This window comes from Polypterus senegalus, chromosome 7, assembly GCF_016835505.1.
Source record: "Polypterus senegalus isolate Bchr_013 chromosome 7, ASM1683550v1, whole genome shotgun sequence".
Lineage (NCBI taxonomy): Eukaryota > Metazoa > Chordata > Cladistia > Polypteriformes > Polypteridae > Polypterus > Polypterus senegalus.
Window position 1 is genome coordinate 122,792,970 of NC_053160.1, and position 23,308 is coordinate 122,816,277.

At 38.6% G+C, this 23,308-nt stretch overlaps 1 protein-coding gene across 1 annotated transcript; it reads right to left on the reverse strand.

Annotated features, from left to right (window-relative positions):
- Positions 1-8: 8 nt before the first annotated feature.
- On the reverse strand, positions 9-23,264 carry ndufb6 (NADH:ubiquinone oxidoreductase subunit B). The gene is made up of 4 exons (XM_039759229.1): positions 22,986-23,264; positions 20,561-20,653; positions 5,875-5,919; positions 9-145 (listed from the first exon to the last, which is right to left on the reverse strand). The coding sequence occupies exons 1-4, from the start codon at positions 23,163-23,165 to the stop codon at positions 74-76; spliced, it is 390 nt and encodes a 129-aa protein (XP_039615163.1). The 5' UTR covers positions 23,166-23,264; the 3' UTR covers positions 9-73.
- Between the last annotated feature and the right edge of the window lie 44 nt (positions 23,265-23,308).

The window sequence follows — 23,308 nt, forward strand, 5'->3', positions numbered from 1 at the left end:
AAGCCACAGCTGTTTTAATTTTTTAATGATAAATTAAAAGAATCATCGGAGAAAATGAGTACACAGTGAATTACTAGTGATGTTCATGGCTTCCGTCTTCTGGTAAAGTTGGAAGTATCTCCCCAGTTTCCAAAATTCTGTCACCCTGAAAGAAAAGAACAAAAACATTTTAATTAACAGAAAATCATATAAAGTCATCTGAACCTGCATTTGCTTGTAGACACTACTTAACAGTCAGATGTACTTCCTTAATTCCCAAGCTGCATTGCACACTAGGACAGTGTGTCACATTAATGAAAAAAAAAAACGAATACATAGTCACGCACATGTGTCAGAGGTAAACACTACCACCCTGGGACACCAGGGGTTTTGACTGCAGACTCTTCTGTCTCTTTTTCCAACCACTGCTCCGCGAAGATGCACAATGAGAGCAACTGACCCTGTCTCTTCAAATCCTCAAGGTATAAAAGCAGGGCACTCCTAGAAGCAGACATCTCACTCGGGACATAAGCCAGCCGCACTATGTTCAAAATGAACCAGTAATGTTTCCAACAGAGTTGCTGCTTGGTTTTCTCAAAAGCCAAATGTATACAATCTAACCACAATCATTTCTGCCCCTTCTGCAGTAACTCTGTCATAGGTCAAATAAATATGGAGAAGTTGGGAATAAATTTTCCATAATAATTTACTAGGGCTGAGGCTGTTCCTGGCTCAAATTCAAAATTCATTCTGGGGTATGAGATCCCCTTTATCGCCTCAGTTTTCATAGGCATTTTGTCTTTGCTATTAATTATGTGTACTAAATAGTTCACATGATTCTAAAAAGAGTATTTTCCCCAATTGGCCTTAAATCCATTTTGCCGAAGTCTTTTTAGCATAACTTTCAGTTTCCTTAAGAACTCCTGGCAGTGACGTCCTGTGAACAAAATATCATGTAAATAGCAGATCACCTCACTTAAATCTAGTAAGCATGCCCATAACATGGCATGGCAGGTGTGTTACCTACAACTGTACTCAAAATTATTCAACCCCCATTTCAAATTACATTTACCTGCAAAACTTACAAATTTTCAGCTGTTTGCAATAAACAAACAAGAACAACTTTTTATAGCTCAAAACAATTGTGGTTTCTCCACATTCAACACAATATGCCACTTTTAATGACTATTGCAGTCTCAGGATAATTTAACCCCCTGAATAGAATCCCCCCATAAGAGCATACATTAGCAAATCAGGTGTTATCAAGGGCCTCATTAGTTGCATCAGGTCTACTTGAGACAGAACACATCAAATGCCAGCACTGGCTAGGGATGTGTTCACAGTGATGTTTAATTGCATGTTAGAGGTACGTTAAAAGAATTGTCCAAAAAGTTAAGAGAGGAGATCATTGTCTTGCACAAACAAGGAAAGGCTACAAAGATATATCAAAGGCACTGAATGTTCCTAGAAATACCAATGGAAGCGCAGTTTGCAAGTTCAAATTTAAAGTAACACTGGCTACAGTGCCTGACTGTGGCAGAAAGAGGAAACAATCAATAGCTGCCACCAGATATCTGAGGTGGCAGGTGGCCAAAAATCCTTGAGTGACTGCAAAAGACCCACAACAGGAATTGGAGGTAGCAGGCACTGAAGTTTCAGTTCCTAAAGTATGGCACATATTAAACACTGAAGGCCTCCATACCTGAACTCCAAGATGTATACCATTACTGACTCAAAACCACACGGAAAATCAGCTCCAATTTGCTCAAAACCATAGAAATAAGCCACAGAAGTTTTGGTATTCTATTCTGTGTAGTGATGACACAAAACTAGATGTTTTTGGGTTTATGGATCAGTGGTATGTCTGGAGGAGGAAGAATGAAGCATACAGTGGCATGCAAAAGTTTGGGCAACTTTGTTAATACTCATTATTTTCCTGTATAAATCGTTGGTTGTTACGATAAAAAATGTCAGTTAAATATATCATATAGGAGACACACACAGTGATATTTGAGAAGTGAAATGAAGTTTATTGGATTTACAGAAAGTGTGCAATAATTGTTCAAACAAAATCAGGCAGGTGCATAAATTTGGGCACCGTTGTCATTTTATTGATTCCAAAACTTTTAGAACTAATTATTGGAACCCCAATTGGCTTGGTAAGCTCAGTGACCCCTGACCTACATACACAGGTGAATCCTATAATGAGAAAGAGTATTTAAGGGGGTAAATTTGTAAGTTTCCCTCCTCCTTTAATTTTCTCTGAAGAGTAGCAACATGGGGGTCACAAAACAACTCTCAAATGACCTGAAGACAAAGATTGTTCACCATCATGGTTTAGGGAAGGATACAGAAAGCTGTCCCAGAGATTTAAGCTGTCTGTTTCCACAGTTAGGAACATATTGAGAAAATGGAAGACCACAGGCTCAGTTCAAGTTAAGGCTCGAAGTGGCAGACCAAGAAAGATTTCGGATAGACAGAAGCGACAAATGGTGAGAACAGTCAGAGTCAACCCACAGACCAGCACCAAAGACCTACAACATCATCTTGCAGCAGATGGAGTCACTGTGCATCGTTCAACCATTCGCGCACTTTACACAAGGAGATGCTGTATGCGAGAGTGATGCAGAGGAAGCCTTTTCTCCCCCACAGCACAAACAGAGCCACTTGAGGTATGCTCAAGCACATTTGGACAAGCCAGCTTCATTTTGGAATAAGGTGCTGTGGACTGATGAAACTAAAATTGAGTTATTTGGGCATAACAAGGGGTGTTATGCATGGAGGAAAAAGAACACAGCATTCCAAGAAAAACACCTGCTACCTACAGTAAAATATGGTGGTGGTTCCATCATGCTGTGGGGCTGTGAGGCCAGTGCAGGGACTGGGAATCTTGTCAAAGTTGAGGGACGCATGGATTCCACTCAGTATCAGCAGATTCTGGAGACCAATGTCCAGGAATCAGTGACAAAGCTGAAGCTGCGCCGGGGCTGGATCTTTCAACAAGACAACGACCCGAAACACTGCTCAAAATCCACTAAGGCATTCATGCAGAGGAACAAGTACAACGTTCTGGAATGGCCATCTCAGTCCCCAGACCTGAATATAATTGAAAATCTGTGGTGTGAGTTAAAGAGAGCTGTCCATGCTCGGAAGCCATCAAACCTGAATGAACTAGAGATGTTTTGTAAAGAGGAATGGTCCAAAATACCTTCAACCACAAACCAGACTCTCATTGGAACCTACAGGAAAAGTTTAGAGGCTGTAATTTCTGCAAAAGGCGGATCTACTAAATATTAATTTCATTTCTTTTTTGTGGTGCCCAAATTTATGCACCTGCCTGATTTTGTTTGAACAATTATTGCACACTTTCTGTAAACCCAATAAACTTCATTTCACTTCTCAAATATCACTGTGTGTGTCTCTTACATGATATATTTAACTGACATTTTTTATCGTAACAACCAACGATTTATACAGGAAAATAATGACTATTAACAAGGTTGCCCAAACTTTTGCATCCCACTGTATACTGAAAAGAACACTCTGCCAACAGTGAAGCATGGCAGTACTTAGTGATGCTCTGGGGCTGCTTTGGTTCTTCTGGCACTGGAAACCTGCAGTGTGTGGAGGACAGGATGGATTCAATCAAGTATCAATAAATCCTAGGAGAAAACATCATGCTGTCTTTGTGGAAGCTGAAGCTTGGGGTTCACTGGGCCTTTCAACCGAACAATGATCCCAAGCAAGGTCCACCAAGGCTTGGTTTCAGAAAAAATCCTTGAAGATTCTACAGTGGCCGTCACAGTTCCCAAATTTGAATCCCATAGAAAATCTCTGGTTTTGAAGAAGGCAGTTGTAGCACACAAACCCAAGAATATGAGTGAGCTGGAGGCCAATGCCCATGAGGAATGGGCTAAAATTCCCTAGGAACACTGCCAGAAGCTGGTGTGTGGCTATGGATTACATTTTCAGCAAGTCATAACAGCAAAAGGTTACTCTACTAAGTACTAAAGGCACTGGCCATGAAGGGATTGAATAATTTTGAGACTGCAGCAGTCATTAAAAGTGGCACTTTGTGTTGAACATGGAGAAACCACTTGTAATATTAGTTGTGTCGAGCTATTTAAATTGTTCTTGTTTGATTTTTTTTATTGAAAACTGGTTAAAGTTCATAAATTGTGTCAATAAACCTAATTTTCAATGGGGCTTGAGTAAATCTGACAACAACTGTACTCCATAAAGTAATTTATTTACATGGAAAAGTCCCTTCTGTGTATTAATAATTAAATATGCTTTGCTTTCTTTATCCAGCTCAACTTGCTGTTAGGCTTGTGCTAAATTAATTTTACTACTTTTACCATTAGCAAGTCTTGCAAATAAATCTTGAGATCTGGGTATGGGGTAGGAATCTACATCTAGCCACAGGTTAACGGTGATGTTATAGTCTCCACAAATACACACACTCTCATCTTAGAAGGAGATACAATTGGGGTTGTCCATTTTGTGTAAGGTCCTGGTGTCAATACATTACACTCTGTCATAAAAACAGATCAACTGTTTATCCTCTGCTGTAAAAACTGTCTTCTGTAACATAAGCGCTCTTGAAAGTGATTACACTCTTCACACTAATGTGTTCAGTTGATGTTACTAGTACATTAGATTTGTAATTATTCATTGGTGAACCACTCATCGTGGGCACAGCCATGCTGTTTACATCCTGAGAACTGACTGCATCCTCAGTTGCCCCCAATTCTGGCATTCTTGTACAATGCAGTTGCTCTGCCTTTGTTCCAAGAGCATCTAAATTCCACCCACAAAGCTGTCTGAATCTGTGTTGCTTGTTCCCCCAACTAGTGCACTCCACAAGTCTTAGCCAAATGACAATATTTCCCTTACTCATTACACTTAAAATTCTTGAAATGGCACATATGCTCATAGTCAGTCCCAAAACAACAGAAGCACTTTTCGTTCAGTCTTTGAACAGTAACCAAGTTACCAGTACTAACAGGAGTTAACAGGCTGCAACTATTTAATGTTTGCAGTGGTACACCTGTAAATCTTACAAATATCCACCGTCTTGTCCAGATTTAACACTTCTTCATAAGCAGTTTTTAGCAAATGATCTTGTAACTCCACATTAGCCTACCCAATATTTAGCTGGTCTCTCAGCCTTTCCCATAACTTACTTCCAAATTGACAGTGTTCCATAAGTCCCTTTAGAACCACTATATATTGTGACTCCATACCTTTTTGTTTTCTTCTGTGAAACATACAACATTCAGCCACTACATGGTGCTTCGGCTCCTAGTGTATCCTTAGTGTGGCAATGAGATGATCTAAGCTCATTTCTTTTGTTGTTCTTATATCTTTTAGCAGCATAAAGGTCTTTGCCCCAGCTATGGTCAGAAACATCACCTTTTTCCTTTCTTCAGCAATAGTGTTGCTCATGAAGACATTTTTGAGCCACTCTGTAAAGTCCAAAAAACTCTCCACCATCTCAGTTGGGATTTCCAGAGTCCATCTGCATGACCACCTTGAGGTCAGAAATTGGCAGACTGCCTGAATCAGCTAGGCAGGTGCCACATATTGGTGGGTTTTCTTATCATTCCTTTTGTAATATGCACACTGCTAACTTTTGCAAGACGTCAATACAAGAATTACACTGATTATTACCCTCCAAAATAGAAGGAAAACAAAATCATGTTTGGCATCAAAGTTCAACTGGAAAAAAGCTTTAACTGGATCCTTCAGTAGTGTAGCTACTGTGGTTACAATTTAAAAAATGTACACAATCACTTTATTATTAATCCATGTTACCTACTCTTATTTTACAGTCACATAGCTTATAAATAGTTGTTAATAAAGTTTAAAAGTAAAACAACAATCTGTACTTACAGGGAACAGCCTGGCCTTCAATTCCACATGACCATATGGTTTTTCCTGAAAGGATGGGGGGGAAAAAATAGTTTTTACCATAAACATGATAACTGTACATATCATCAGTATGATTTTAATGGCTCTGGATCTTGTTCTATGCTAAGAAAAATATATTTGATAGAGGACCTCATTTACTTTTCTTTCTTTTCCTGGTTGTTAGAGATACAATATAGGATTTTTGTACAAGATTTTTAATTAAAGAAAGAAAACAAAAAGAAAAAACAACTTGGCACACAAAATGAGGGTGTACAATTTTTGGTATTTGGAACACTGTATTCTATTGTGATCCTAGACTAGCTCTGCCAGCTATTTGCATAATAGACAATCACTCTGCCTCATGCATAATCTTAATATGGCGATAGGTACAGATATGAATGCACAGGTGAGAGCTATCCTGTGTGACACATCCTTCTCTTTTAAAACTAGTAGTAGCTACTAGCAGATGTAAACGGTAGTTCTGGACTGTGAATGCCAAGAATATGTAAGAAAACTGTTCAGTTAAGTAGTCAGCAGCAAAGTTTAGAGCTTCTGGGGGAAGGTCCTGATGGTATAAAAAGACAATTACCTAAAACATACAGATGACAAACAGCTTTAAGATAGAAAGTTATGAATAAGTGGAATGCGATTTTGTTTTTTTATACTTGTCTCGGAATGCAATGTAACATGGATTCTGCGTCTGAGATGACAGAAGACTATGCCTGTTTGAGAAGATATTAGGTGAAGTTGAAAACCTTTGAATCCTGATCTCTTAATTATGGTAATATTTTCATTACTCAAGAGGTGAGAAGCTCAGGAAAAAGTTCCAGGTAGGTATATTAGTAATTAGTTTCAAATCAAAATAAATTTCAGTCAAAGATGGAGACAATTGTTTCTAAAAGTAGTTTAGTTTTGGAAAACACGTCAACTGTACATTTGGCACATGTTTAATAAATTCCTGTTGGTGCCTTCTGGAGCAGGGTGCACCACCAAAACACGTTGATATATTCCTTATAAAGGATGTCAATCATCCTTCAGTAAGAGGGAAGGAAACATTCTTCCTCTTACCAAAAAGGCATTAACAAAGCAACAAACAAACCTGATGGCCACCTCAGGTGACACCTCTGAACTACTGATTGATTAAAATATTGTATATCAAAAGGTTGACTATCTTACTTAACTTTTCATAAATTTGAATAATTATATTATCATACTGCATGAGTACAGAGTCTAGTAATTTGCAGAAGAGAGAGAGAGATGTTAATCATACATTTGAATTATCAATAAATCAGTAAGTGCGATTACATGCGCCTCAATAATATCAGCTAGTAACAGAAAACTGGTTTCTAAAATGCCATGTAAACCCTTATTCCAGTTAGAGAAACCAGGGGCCTCATGTATAACGCCATGCGTAGAACTCGCACTATAACATGGCGTAAGCACAAAAGCCGAAATGTGTTTACGCACAGAAAAATCCAGATGCAGGAATCTGTGCGTACTCCAACTTCCACGTTCTTCCGCTACATAAATCCCGATCAGCGTGAAAACTAACGCCGTGCACGCGCGATTATGTAACGCCCCAAATCCTCCCAGAATTACGCCTATTTGAATATGCAAATCAATATAAATCGCCCTTAAGCGCAGCCTTCTGTGAAAAGATAATGGGAAAAGCACGGGGGAAAATATAAGAATTTCAGCGAATACCAAGTGGAGGCAAATGAAAAAAATACTATTTGTTAAAATAAACCGTGGTATAATCAACAAAAGGAAGTTGATCGAGTGACATAGCGTGTTGGAGAAACTTGAAAGCTCACATTCACAAATCGCACAGTGCCGGAAATAAAAAAGAAGTCACTTATCAAAGTCGCCGTGAAAAGCCGAGTTGTAAGCCCACTGTCTGAGTGTCATATGAAAGCTTATTAGGGTACAGAGAAAAAGGCACACAGTGAGGAAAAAGCACGAAATGTCAACTTCAATCTCGACATTTCCACTTTAATCACGTAGTTTATTTTGTCATTAAAGTAGAACATCATAAACTTCATCTTAAAATCATTTAATTAACCAGTTTCTCAAATCACATCGTAATTAAAGTAGCACGTTAAATGCTTTGTTTTGTATTTGATCTTCTATGTGCTCTGTGTGTGTGAATCACTATTTGCTTTTTAAACCGGCTCTCTTCCTCCAACTGGATACAGAATCAATTACATTCGTAATATTACAGTTCTCTGAATAACTAAAATACTGAGATGTATACGTGATATCATTTTCATGATGATAGGAGTTAAAGCACGTTATTAAACATGTGTTTCACTTCGTTGAAATAATTTATTGCAGCAGTACAATCAGGGGTGGCTCTGGGCTTGTGGTGGCACTGGGCAGAGGAAGAATCGGTGGCTCCTTCGCCCGCCCGTCAGTAAGGTAGCTTATGCACAGTGGATGGCTACGTCCGTTGCGGACGACAAGGTATGAGGTACCGTGGAAAAGTGCGTGGATTTACGCCAAGTGTAGGTTTTATACATCGCGATTTAAACGTGGAAAAGTTCTTACGCAACGTTTCTGTGCGTACGCACCGTTTATACATTAGGCCCCAGGTTATTAGCCCCTGATAAGCCTGGTTAACAGAGGATTTCTCAGTGAACAATCTGATTATTTCGCCATGTACAGGTAGTCCCCAAGTTATGGATATCCGACCTACTACATACGAACGGGGCTGCAGCTGCAACGCATGTACCTCAGTAACTGCCGCTCCGTCATCTTCTGCCTGGTAATGCTGCAAGCGGTGACCCGGTTGTGGCTGAACGTAGGCCATTTAGGGTGAACAGGGCTGCGGGGGGTAGCATTGTAGCATAGTGTGCCTCGGATGGCTGCATGTTGAATGGGGGCGGTGGTGCAGCGGACATTGCAGGCAGCATACTGTAGTGGAGGTGACTGTGAGGTGGGCTGGTGAACCGCCCCTCGCTGCCCCCATTCATTCTCAATAGCAAGCCTGCTTGTACTTTTATGCACATAGCAGGAAGTTGTCTCTTGTCAGTATAGGGTGGCCCAGATCTAATTATGCAGATCCAGATTGTCCGGATGACTTTGATTTATGCAGCTATGATTGCAGTTCGGCGCGAAGACGATTCTTCATGTCATCAGTCGCACACTTCTCGATGGTCTGGGATTTTTCGGGTGATTTTCTATGTAATAAACTGAATAAGTTATAGCATAATGAAAATTGCATAATTAGATCTGGATCACCCTATACATCAGACGTGTTGATGTCTGGTGCTTTACTGCTGTGATAACGTTCACAGTGCTGTGCAGAAGCGCTCATCTTAATCTTTTGTCTTCACCCTTCAAGAATGTCTCTGAAACACAAATCTGATGCAAGTGCTGGTGATATAGTAAAGAACAGAAAAAACATCACCATTGAAAATAAATTAGAAATAATAAAAATGTCAGAAAGAGGTGAAACTCCATCATTCATGGGCAGAGCACTTGGTTACAGCTGGTCAACAATAGCATTTATTAAAATAATGTACCTGTTCCAACTTACATACAAATTCAACTTAAGTACAAAGCTACAGTCCCTATCTCGTACGTAACCCGGGGACTGCCTGTAATCCCTTAAATGAATTTTACAGATTTTGTAGTCTACATGTGTCTGTTACACTCTGTCAGCCTGCGCATGTGTACTTTGCACATATTTTCAGTGGCCACAGGTGGAAGCATCCACAAAATAAATTTCCAGGGGCAAATGTTTGGGCGATTGTATTATTTGTTCTCCTGAAATTATCTGTCTCAATATTTTAGAAATCACTAAATTTATTTTGAATTGATAAGTGTACAATGCTAAACTCTGCAAAACATTATCCAGAGCAGTAGGGTAACATGCAGTACATAGTCCAATTACTATTTAAAGTAACGCGTAACCTAATACAAGTATTTTTTACTTCAATAAATATTGTATTATTATTATTTCAGCAGCACTAGGTGTATGATAAGAAGCACATGTACTGGGGCCTCATGAATAAACAAAATATTGTGTAAACCTGTTTCCACGCTCACTTCCAGATGTATAAAAACTAAACTTGGCATAAAGCCACACCCATTTCCACAGCAGCCTCACACCATGCGTATGCACTTTTCTGCTCAGTTTTGCAATCTGGCGGCACCCAGCATCAAAGCAGTGCTGCTGTTTCTGGGGTCCTTCTTTTTATCAAATACACCAAAATTAACTACATATTTAATAATATAATGGTGCATGGAATGGCCGAACTATTCCAAATACCACAGCTGCTTTAGCATTGTTACTCTTAGTACAACACTAAGAGTATTTTAACTTGTTTATTGTATTTGTGTGTGGCATCACAGCTGCACAGGTTGTGTTGAAAGCGCAGAGGACTACAGCTTACAGCACAAGCTGCCTCACACACTGCCATGCCACAGTCTATTTGAAAGTCTATTATCTAGCAAACACTTCAGAGCCTTTTCTGTATGGACCTCGAAGCTCAGAAATAGTTTCATTCCAAGAGCTATAAATGTACTCAATCAGTCCATCAAGTGCTCCCAATAGAACTGTTTTGTACTTCTAATCACCTCAGTGTAAAACGTGCACTACGATTGTAATATTGCACAACCTGAGCCACTTTATGAACCATTTGCACTATCTGCACTATATGTACATGTATATTGTACACATATTTCCACATTGTATGTTTTTCATTGTTTATTTATTGTACTTTATCATTTTTATAGAAAAATAAGTTTATGAAGGAGTTACATATTGAATATCACTGTACCATACAATGAATAAAGGAATTCAGTTAAATTCAAAAGAAGAGAGAGCATATTTACAGATGATTATGACTGGATTTTAAATTGCTTTCTCTTGGATCTGTAAATTGTTAGAATGCTAGGATTTATACTTGATATAATTTTTATGATGAAATGCATTAAAGTATGCATGTTAACAGATAAATTGTTAACTTCACTTAAATAATGTGTACTGTTAATAAATAAATGTGTGGGGGCACGGTGGGGCAGCAGCAGCTTCTTTTGAGCTGGCGCTCTGTACAGGGATTGTTCCTGCCTTGCGCTTTATGCTTGCTGGGTTAGCACAACCCTGGATGAACGGAATAATTAAACATGTGTAACGAAGATTTTTCAATGTTCCTTAAAAATTTTGAAATTCTAAGCTTACAGCTGGTTTTTCATTTATTAAAGACACTTATTGTGGGGTAATTGGTTATGTGGAGGAAAATGGCAGGACAGGAATGGGGGTTGGTATGTTTGACAGAGACAGTACTGTTGCAATTAATTATTCCATTATCCCTCATCGCTACCGCTGCACCACAATGCCCCCATATGTTTATTACATGCTTTAATGAATTTCATCTTAAAATTATATCAAGTATCCATCTTTGTATTCTAAAATGTTCAGAGAGCTGTAGTATCATGAATGTAATGTATTCTGTGTAGCAATCACTGCCTGCGTGTTCTTGTCTGCATAAGATAAAACCCGGGGAGCACATAGAATATGAAGCATTTAATGTGATGCTTTAGTTACGATTGGATTTGAGAAACTTTAGTAAACTAAACACAGATTTTAAGATGAAGTTTATGACATTCTACTTTAATGACAAAACTATGAGATTAAAGTGGAACCTTTGAGATTAAAGTTGACATTTCGACTTTAATCTCAACACAGACATTTTTTTTTCTTCTCTGTCGCCTTTTCATGTTGACTTTGACATATAACCACTTCTGTTTATTTCGAACCCTATGCAACTTTCTGAACTTGAACTTTTGAGTGCCACGCCATCATCTTCCTTCTGTTGCTCATACTTCATTCTCTTGCCTCCACTTCATTGAGTAGAACAGGGATCCTCAATCACAGTCCTGGGGCCTCATGTATAAATGGTGCATACGAACAGAAATGTTGTGCAAGAACGTTTCCACGTTCAAATCCCGATGTATAAAACCTACACTTGCTGTAAAGCCACACACTTTTCCACGGTACCTCATACCCTGTTCTACGCAAGTTCTCCGCTCGGTTTTGCAGACTGGCGGCACCCAGTGTCAAAGCAGTGCTACTGTTCCTGTGTGGTTACTCTTATTTCTTAGATCCACATTCCTGCCGAGGCTTTATAAATACACTGAAACTAACTGCATATTGTTTATTAGTGTAATGCATCTGATTGTAATTAACTTGTAACAATATAATGGTCCAGGGAATAGCCATAGTATTCCAAATACCATAACTGTTTTAGCGTTGTTACTCTCACTGCACCTTTTTTTTTCTTCTTTCAGCTGCTCCCATTAAGGGTTGCCACAGCGGATCATCTTTCTCCTTATTACTCTCACTGCACCACTCGGAGTATTTATATCACTGTATCTGAGTGGGGAATCACAGCAGCAGCTGATCGGAAAGAGAATTATTGGTATACAGCATCAAGGACAAGCTTGCCGTTCAGCCACGGCAAAACATTTCAAAGCCTTTCCTGTATGGACCTCGCGGTTCAGAAACAGTTTCATCCCAAGAACTATAAACTCACTCAATCAATTGCTCCTTGTAGAACTGTTTGTACTTATAAGTACAATCACCTCACTGTAAACTTGCACTAGTGTTATAATATTGCAAAACCTGCACCACTTTATAAAGCGCGTATTTACATATGATGACGATATAATTTTTAAGATGAAATGCTGCAAAATATGTTGATTATATTATATAGATAAAACTTTAACTTCATTTAACTAATCTGTATTGTTAATAATTAAACATGTGAGGACACGGTTCCGCAGTGCTAGCTAGTTCATGGATTGATCCTACCTTGTGCTGTATTCTTACTGGGGCTGACGCGACACTGGAAGTATAGATGGAAAGAATAATTAAACATGTACTACAAAGATATTTCAATGTTCCTTAAAAGTTTTCAAGAATCGTCGTTGTAAGCTTACAGATGGCTTAACATCTATTACAGAGCTGATTCTGTGGCGATTGGGTATTTGGAGAAAGAAAAGTAAGCACAGGAATTAGAGATTAGTACGTTTGAAAGAGACTGTACTGCTACAATAATTTCATCGAAGGTTGCGCACAATCACGCACCGTGTTCCCCTGTTTAATAACATGCTTTAACTCCTATCATCATGAAAAAGATGCATCAAATACATACATATCTCAGTATTTTAATTATTCAGAGAGCTGTAATATCACAAATGTAATGGATTCTGTGTCCTGTCAGAGAAAGAGAAAGCATGTAGTGATTCACACACATAGAGCAAAAGATCAAATACAAAACAAAGCATTTAACATGCTACTTTAATTATGATGTGATTTGAGAAACTGGTTAATTAAACGATTTTAAGATGAAGTTTATGATGTTCTACTTTAATGACAAAATAAACTACGTGATTAAAGTGGAAATGTCGAGATTGAAGTTGACATTTCGTGCTTTTTCCTCACTGTGTGCCTTTTTTCTCTGTACCCTAATAAGCTTTCATATGACACTCAGACAGTGGGCTTACAACTCGGCTTTTCACGGCGACTTTGATATGTGACTTCTTTTTTTTTTCCGGCACTGTGCGATTTGTGAATGTGAGCTTTCAAGTTTCTCCAACACGCTATGTCACTCGATCAACTTCCTTTTGTTGATTATACCACAGTTTATTTGAACAAATAGTATGTTTTTCATTTGCCTCCACTTGGTATTCGCTGAAATTCTTATATTTTCCCCCGTGCTTTTCCCATTATCTTTTCACAGAAGGCTGCGCTTAAGGGCTATTTATATTGATTTCCATATTCAAAGAGGCGTAATTCTGGGAGGAATTGGGGCGGGACAGCAGGCTCGAGCACGTGCATTACTTTTCACGCTGACCGGGATTTATGGAGCGGAAGAATGTGGAAGTTGGAGTACACACAGATTCCTGCATCTGGATTTTTCTGTGCGTAAGCACATTTTGGCTTTTGTGCTTACGTCATGTTATAGTTATAATTCTACGCACGGCGTTATGCATGAGGCCCCTGGAGGGCCACAGTGGCTGCAGGTTTTTGTTCTAACCTGGTTGCATAATTAGAAAGCAATTCTTGCCAATAATTTAATTTCATTGCTTATTAGTGCTTTAACTCTGCTATGTCAGGTAATTCTCATATCCTATATTTTCTTCCCCTTTCTAAGGTCTAAGGATATCATCCAAATGATCTGAAGGCTAAAATGGATAAGTAAATCTAGTCCTTTACCTTTTTCTCTTTGCTTTCCTTCCAAGTATTTTAATTAAACCCAATAGTGCATGATAAATACACACAGGTGTAAATGGTAACAAGCTAAATGGAGAAATGCTGGTTTCTTTTGTCAGTTGCATGTTATTGGTAATTAGGCATAATTAAAAAACAAAAACACAGCTATTTAAGACTAAAATAAGCAATAAGGGTTAAAAATCTTAACGAGCAAGACAAGTAAAGTGAAGCAGAAGTGTTAGTTGAGCAATAAGAGCTTCTTATTAAGCAAATGGGTTGGAGCAAAAACCTGCAGCCACTGCGGCCCTCCAAGACCATAATTGAGGACCCCTGAAGTAGAACCTCCACCTTGCATTAGGCAAAATTCTTCTTTTTTTATACATGCTTTTACCAAAACACTGAATGGAAGGTGCTATTTATATTGATTTGCATATTCAAATATGTGAAATTCTTGGAGGAGTCGGGGTGGGGCTGTAGGCGTATGCATGTGCATTAAAATCTACATTGATTGGGATTTATAAAGGGGAAGTGTGTGGAACTTTGCTTACACAGTTTTACACATCTGAATTTTTTTTTGTGTGTAAGCACAATTCTGTTCTTTTCCATACGCCATGTGAATTCTACGCACAATGTTATACATGAGGCCCCAGGTCTTTTGCAGGGCTCAGTTGCACAGCCAAGCACAAAGAAGTATGCAAAGTTCAATCTGGTACCAGAAATCTACAGATAAAGCAACAATTTGACCAAACATATACAGTCATGGCCGAAATTATCAGCACCCCTGGAATTTTCCCAGAAAATGCACCATTTCTCCCAGAAAATTGTTGCAATTACAAATGTTTTGGTATATACATGTTTATTTCCTTTATGTGCATTAGAACAACACAACAAAATAGAGAAAAAAAGCCAAATCTGATATCATTTCATACAAAACTCAAAAACCGGGCTGGACAAAATTATTGGGACCCTCAACTTAATATTTGGTTGCATGCTTTTTGGAAAAAATAACTGAAATCAAGCGCTTCCTATAACCATCAACAAGTTTGTTACACCACTCAACTGGAATTTCCAACCACTGTTCTATTGCAAACTGCTCAGGGTCTCTCAGATTTGAAGGGCACCTTCTCCCAACAGCAATTTTGAGATCTCTCCATAAGTGTTCAATCGGATTTAGATCTGGACTCATTGCTGTCCACTTTAGAACTCTCCAGCGCTTTGTCTTCAACCATTTCTGGGTGCTTTTAGAGTTATGTTTGGGGTCATTGTCCTGCTGGAACACCCATGACCTCTGACACAGACCCAGCTTTCTGACACTGGGCTCTACATTGAGCCCCAATATCTTTTGGTAGTCTTCAGATTTCATGATGCCTTGCTCACAGTCAATGCATCCAGTGCCATAGGCATCAAAACATCCCCAAAACATCTTAGAACCTCCACCATGTTTGACTGTAGGTACTGTGTTCTTTTCTTCGTAGGCCTCATTCCATTTTCTGTAAACAGTAGAATGATGAGCTTTACCAAAAAGCTCTACCTTGGTCTCATCTGTCCACAAGGCATTCGTCCAGAAGTATTTTGGCTTCCTCAAGTACATTTTGGCAAACTTCAGTAGGGCTTTTTTATGTTTCTGTGTCAGCAGTGGGGTCTTCCTGGCTCTCCTGCCGTAGTGTTTCATTTCGTTCAGATGTCGAAGGATAGTTCGAGCTGACACTGTTGCACCCTGAGTCTTCAGAACAGCTTGAATATGTTTTGAAGTTGGTTGGGGCTGTTTATCCACCATTCGGACTATCCTTCGTTGCAGTCTTTTATCAATTTTTCTCTTCTATCCACGTCCAGGGAGATTAGCTACAGTGCCATATGTTGTGAACTTCTTGATTATGTTGCGCACAGTGGACAAAGGAACATGAAGATCTCTGGAGATGGACTTGTAGCCTTGAGATTGTTGATATTTTTCCACAATTTTTGTTCTCAAGTCCTCAGACAATTCTCTGCTCTTCTTTCTGTTCTCCATGCTTAGTTTGGCACACTCAGACACAACAGAAAGGTTGAGTCAACTTTTCTCCATTTTAACTGGCTTCAGGTGTGATTGCTATATTGCCAGCACCTGTTTCTTGCCACAGGTGAATTCAAACGAGCATCATATGCTTGAAATAAAACAATTTACCCACAATTTTGAAAAGGTGCCAATAATTTTGTCCGGCCCATTTTTGGAGTTCTGTGTGACATGATGTCAGATTTGGCTTTTTTTCTCTGTTTTTTGTGTTGTTCCAGTGCACATAAAGGAAATAAACATGTGTATAAAAAAACATTTGTAATTGCAACAATTTTCTGGGAGAAATGGTGCATTTTCTGGGAAAATTCCAGGGGTGCCAATAATTCTGGCCATGGCTGTATATATATATATATATATATATATATATATATATATATATATATAAAACAAAAGAAAATAACAGATGTCATGTTTATTTTTGGAATCATGGAAGCCGATGATGATTTGTTGTGCAGTTTAATGACATCAGAGCGTTCTCTCAAAAGGGAACTCCACAAGAGTACTTGCCCAAGTAAACATGGATTTTTAAGCAACCAGATTTCTGCTTACAAGAAGTGATGAGGTGGCCTTTTGCTCTTATGCACCTAAAATTTGGAATATTTTACAGAGGAAATTCGCCATTAAAAAAAAAAACGCTAAAACCCAATTATTTTAATTTGTATCCCTTACACAGTGGGATGCAAAAGTTTGGGCAACCTTGTTAATAGTCATTATTTTCCTGTATAAATTGTTGGTTGTTACGATAAAAAATGTCAGTTAAATATATCATATAGGAGACACACACAGTGATATTTGAGAAGTGAAATGAAGTTTATTGGATTTACAGAAAGTGTGCAATAATTGTTCAAACAAAATCAGGCAGGTGCATAAATTTGGGCACCGTTGTCATTTTATTGATTCCAAAACTTTTAGAACTAATTATTGGAACTCAAATTGGCTTGGCAAGCTCAGATACCCCTGACCTACATACAAAGGTGAACCCTATAATGAGAAAGAGTATTTAAGGGGGTCAATTGTAAGTTTTCCTCCTCCTTTAATTTTCTCTGAAGAGTAGCAACATGGGGGTCACAAAACAACTCTCAAATGACCTGAAGACAGAAGGCTGTCCCAGAGATTTAAGCTGTCTGTTTCCACAGTTAGGAACATATTGAGGAAATGGAAGACCACAGGCTCAGTTCAAGTTAAGGCTCGAAGTGGCAGACCAAGAAAGATTTCGGATAGACAGAAGCGACGAATGGTGAGAACAGTCAGAGTCAACCCACAGACCAGCACCAAAGACCTACAACATCATCTTGCAGCAGATGGAGTCACTGTGCATCGTTCCACCATTCGGCGCACTTTACACAAGGAGATGCTGTATGCGAGAGTGATGCAGAGGAAGCCTTTTCTCCGCCCACAGCACAAACAGAGCCGTTGAGGTATGCTCAAGCACATTTGGACAAGCCAGCTTAATTTTTGGAATAAGGTGCTGTGGACTGATGAAACTAAAATTGAGTTATTTGGGCATAACAAGGGGCGTTCTGCATGGAGAAAAATTAACACAGCATTTCAAGAAAAACACCTGCTACCTACAGTAAAATATGGTGGTGGTTCCATCATGCTGTGGGGCAGTGTGGCCAGTGCAGGGACTGGGAATCTTGTCAAAGTTGAGGGACGCATGGATTCCACTCAGTATCAGCAGATTCTGGAGACCAATGTCCAGGAATCAGTGACAAAGCTGAAGCTGCACTGGGGCTGGATCTTTCAACAAGACAACGACCCGAAACACTGCTCAAAATCCACTAAGGCATTCATGCAGAGGAACAAGTACAACGTTCTGGAATGGCCATCTCAGTCCCCAGACCTGAATATAATTGAAAATCTGTGGTGTGAGTTAAAGAGAGCTATCCATGCTCGGAAGCCATCAAACCTGAATGAACTAGAGATGTTTTGTAAAGAGGAATGGTCCAAAATACTTTCAACCACAATCCAGACTCTCATTGGAACCTACAGGAAGCGTTTAGAGGCTATAATTTCTGCAAAAGGCGGATCTACTAAATATTGATTTCATTTCTTTTTTGAGGTGCCGAAATTTATGCACCTGCCTGATTTTGTTTGAACAATTATTGCACACTTTCTGTAAATCCAATACACTTCATTTCACTTCTCAAATATCACTGTGTGTGTCTCCTATATGATATATTTAACTGACATTTTTTATCGTAACAACCAACGATTTATACAGGAAAATAATGACTATTAACAAGGTTGCCCAAACTTTTGCATCCCACTGTAGACTATATAGGTATAGAATTAATTTTTCAGGGATCCACATCTGTACTAATCTCTATTGTTTTCTGCTGTTTTTTCTGTTTCTACCGTGGTGGCGATTTGTGCCACCACCACCTGATCAAAGCACCACAAGGATGCCCTGAAATGATGGAATAAAGGCGGGTGCCTCAGCTGTCCATAAAACCAACTTCATCATGTGAAGCATGAAAATGAAGAGGATTGATTCAGAAACTTGTATGTTAGGTAGAATGCCCAGTAGAGGCTGGGCAGTTTTTTGGCCTTGGAACCCCTGCAGATTTTTTTCTTTTTCAATTCTTGTACCTTTCTCTTTGTTACCTTGTAAAGTACTTTGAGCTACATTGTTGTATGAAAATATGCTATATAAATAAATGTTGTTGTTAAGTGGGTTATTCACCTTAACCCAGTTTTGTGTGTTTATGTAAATACACTGAATGCCAATTGCTTTATATTGTAAACAGCACCAATAAATCAGTTTCCCAGAACTTTCCATAGTTTCCTTGAGTTGTTCTTTTAATCTTTAATTGGATTGTCATCTTTCATAACCACAGTAGCCTTCCATCCTCAGGGATTAATAAAGTATATCATCATCATCCTTTAAATATTTATTTTAAGGGTTTTGTTTTCTACTCTTTTCCACTATTTTGTAATGTTTCTTCTTTTCATTCTACCCCTGTGACATACCTGATAAAGGCCCAACAGGTGAAAAACTGTTTCCTTTTTACTTTATATGGTAACAACAACAAAACAAAAGGCATTTAGTTTACCACTTAATTAACAACTGATAATTATTCCAATAGTAATGCTGTGAAAACTGTATATATTTTAAAGTATGCATTTAAGGCAATTTACTGCAAAGGTTTAAAATTCATTCGTGTCTACAAACAGTGGCAGCTCAAATGGTCAAAAAGTATGTTTATTATCAATATTAAATGTGTCAGTATTATTTTTACTCAATAATTACATAATCTGTTGTTTAAATTCTAAGTGCAATAATGTTGTCTGAGAGAGTAACATTTGCAAGAAATGTATCCAAGAGAAATAGTTTAAACTCAGTTAAACTTGAACTGATCTCACATTACACAACTTCCAGTCAGAAGCCTTGTCAGACACGATGACTACAGCTGGTTGTTGACTAAGCATGTCATATTACACGACAAGCTAGCACAGGGTAGGTCAGACAACTGAATAATGACATTCCATCAAAGTTCGACATTTCCAAAGTATTGTGGGCTTGCCACTTTTTCTGAATTGCATGCTGCTTGTCAGAGCTGGTTCCAGTGCAAATCTTACATATACGGCAAGTTCAGCCACAATCTCAACCCTTTTTTCTTTATTACAATCTGTTGTGGTATGTAAAACATGCAACATCAAATAAGACTCTCTTCTCTTTGCAGGGGTCCAAAACTCCTGCATTCCTTATTTCTGCTAGCTGCATTTATATGCATTGTACTTTCAGGTGAGTGCTTTTTGGTTCTCAGCTCGCACATATGCACAATCCCACCCCTACGACCCAACACAAAATCAACCTAGTCTTATTTTGTCGGGTCAAGCTGCAGACTAGTTGGACTGAACTGCTGGGTACAGCACACTATAAAACTGGCAATCACGGGAGCACACCAAGACTGCCCCAGTTGGCTAAGTTTATGTAAATTACGTATATAACTTAAAATCACTTGAAAAGTTGTAATGTAATTCCACATGGTCTTTAAATAGACGTGTGTGTGTGTGTGTGTGTGTGTGTGTGTGAAAAACCTCCTCAGAGGTATTCTGTTAAATTTAGTTTGAGAACTGAATGGTGATTTCATTAAAGCCTAAATTAGGTAAAATCATATTCTACAGTTTCTTATGAATCACAAAAATTCTAATGCAGATTTTAGAAAAATATTGTTATTTTGTCTTGCTACCACTGCATACTCTTTAAAAATACAAAAGGTAATGGGAACATATAAAAACAAAAGCATCACTAGCTTTTGCACTTGCACATTTAAATGACAGTGTATGGGAAGTTACCCTTTTTATGTATAGTTCTGCTTTATTATATTATACCTTTACACAAGAACAGACAAAAAAAAATCATAACACCTTCACAAAGACAAATTACTTACAGCAACATGATACTTGACATAGTAATGGACAATCCAAGCAGGAATCAGAACCCTTGTGAATGCCAACCAGCCAGCATTGCAGGTTTTATATGTCTGAAACATATATCAAAAAAAGTTACATTTATTAAAAAGCAGGTTGTTATTATTAGTTATTACAAAAAGTCCTGGTTATTTAAAAACAAATTCTGAGGGGCTAATAGATGGACCATAAAGGCACAAATCAAAGTTACAAGCTTCCTTTGAAATAGGTTCCTGCACTTTGGTTATATTTTTTTTCCACCTTTTCCACCATCAGACAGACAAATTAGCACTTGTACCAATGTTATGTTTACCTGTCACTTTGAAAGGGACACTATATGAACCAGAATTAATTAGTGCAGAATTGCCACAAAAGAATAAAGAGGAAAAAAAACCCTGCACCTGCTCTCAGGCAGTGAGCAACTGGTAGTACAAATGTGGAGAAATGTTTAATAATATCTAAGAATGAATGCTTGTGCTATAGAAAGAAAATCACTGTTGAAAAATATTGACTGTGCAGCTGAAGTTCCCCCAAAAAATTCATGATTAGTGTTGATGATGAGTTTCCAGCAATGATAATGCAAACAGAGGCCTTTCTCTGTTTTCTGGAAAAAAAAACGAAGTAACTGAAGCTATCAGGGCCAAATAAATAGCTTTCATTAGAGTAATTATAATTATTGATCTTATTTGGTCTGCATCATAACTGTTGTAATATGGCCTCAGAGATGTAACTTCTCACTTTCTTTATAATGTGCAATATAATAGAATATTTTCTAAGCACAACTAACCATAGCTTTAAAGGGTCAGCATATCCTGGGTATGTGTAAAAAGTTACATACAATTTATTTACAAGGAGTATGCCCAACTGAATACACAACGTCATCAAGAATTATGTTCAGTATTGTTCTTTTTCAATAACATAATTGTTATTGTTTTCAATAATCAGTGCTTCTAAATTTCAGTCCAGGGAGCCTACTGGGATTAAAATATGCAGCCACAAAAAGCATCTGCTTACAACTGGACTCCAACCTTAGTTAAAGAAAGCCCATAGTTCCCAGTTTATTTATTTTTTTGTTACAAATCATAAATTACACACTGGACTCCAAAATGTTGTAGTTATAGGGGGACACAGACATTCAATTTGAGGAAAAAATGGTTTACATACAAACCCCAATTAAACAAGTGGCCATGGACAGATAAGCATCATTGAAAGGGGCAGTGCCAATATCTGCAAGAAACCTATTCCTAACAAACTAAAGTGCCTTAAGTTTAAAAGTGCTAGATTTGCTATTTCAGAGTGGGCTGTGATCATGGAGGCAGTCATGAATTTGTGACAGCGTGTCTATCTAAAGGCACAGTACAGAAACTCAATATGAATGCTATAAGGAACTGAAGGGAAATCAGTTTAATTATCTAGCTGTAAGTACCAGTAATGAAAAATTGATATTCAAACATTCATGCACAAGGAAAAACAATGCAGACAAGAATGGTAATTAATTGAAGTACCTGTACTAGTTCTTCAAATGTATGCAGCCTACTATATGTATGTAAACCTTATTTCAGTTTTTTTTTTTTTAAATCTTGTTTGTATAAGTACTGGCAGGCACAGCAGTGTTACTTTACATAAAATAACATGTTGCTATTCCACTGACACTGAACAGAAATTTAAACTTTAAGGACAAGTTCTTTTCTTAACATGGAAAGTAAAAATAACATATGTCAGTCATTTTCCAACCCGCTATATCCTAACACAGGGTCACGGGGGTCTGCTGGAGCCAGTCCCAGCCAGCACAGGGCACAAGGCAGGAACAAATCCCGGGCAGGGCGCGCGCGCGCGCACACACACACACACACCAGGAACAATTTACAATTGCCAATGCACCTGCCCTGCATGCCTTTGGACTGTGGGAGGAAATCCACACAGAAACGGGGAGAAAGTGCAAACTCCGCGCAGGGAGTGACCCAGGAAGCGAGCCCACGTCTCCTTATTGCGAGGCAGCAGCGCTACCTCTGCGAATGACAGGTGACCCGTACAGGGTTGCATCCCACCAGCTAAAACACTGGTTGAAACAACCACGTCGTCCTGAACTGAATAGGAAAAGCTGAAAGTTCCTTGTATTAAAAGCTAGACGCTTAATACGTGATTTTTTTTCCAACTCTACGATTTTTAAAGGACATTTCTCAACAAAAACGGTGCACACAAATGCAACCTCAGAAACACGGTAATCGCGAAAAACAGTTGCCTCGGCAAACGATTACAGTTTTCGAAAAGGATCTGAAAAACACTTGAATGTCCAGTAAAACACTAAAACGTTACTCGTTTTACATCATGATATATTCGAATTCGAACAAAATTGTCTTATTTCTAATGTACGGTGTCATTTTAGGGACTGTCTAATATACCTACATAAACTCTCCAAAGACTCCGGGGCTCCAGAAAACCTGCCCAGAACTTGGCCACAGGTCCCAGTTTTTTAGGGGGTAGAACGGGTTCTCGGGGGCTCAGCTCTTGGTCCTTCAACCACTGCCTCCTCAGCTTCGCCAGCTGCTCTAGTCGCAATTTCTCATCGGGGGTATAACCTGGCATTCCGAAAGCTGTCAAAATATTCGACTAGAAATCAAGTCAAATTTTGTCCTCCAAAGAACAACATACGGAGGACATCAGGCGTCTTTTGATGACGTCACTAGAACGCGCTGCCATCTCCGATCCGCGAACTCGCTCGGTTAGTG

Bases quoted from the DNA above. Each gene is read 5' to 3' on its own strand.
- ndufb6 (XM_039759229.1), bottom strand. From the start codon at position 23,165: ATGCCAGGTTATACCCCCGATGAGAAATTGCGACTAGAGCAGCTGGCG. The intron at 20,654-22,985 runs GTAGGTATATTA...TATATGTTTCAG, and splicing joins GGAGTCTTTGGAGAGTTTAT to ACATATAAAACCTGCAATGC. The intron at 146-5,874 runs GTAAGTACAGAT...CTTTTCTTTCAG, and splicing joins TGAAGGCCAGGCTGTTCCCT to GGTGACAGAATTTTGGAAAC.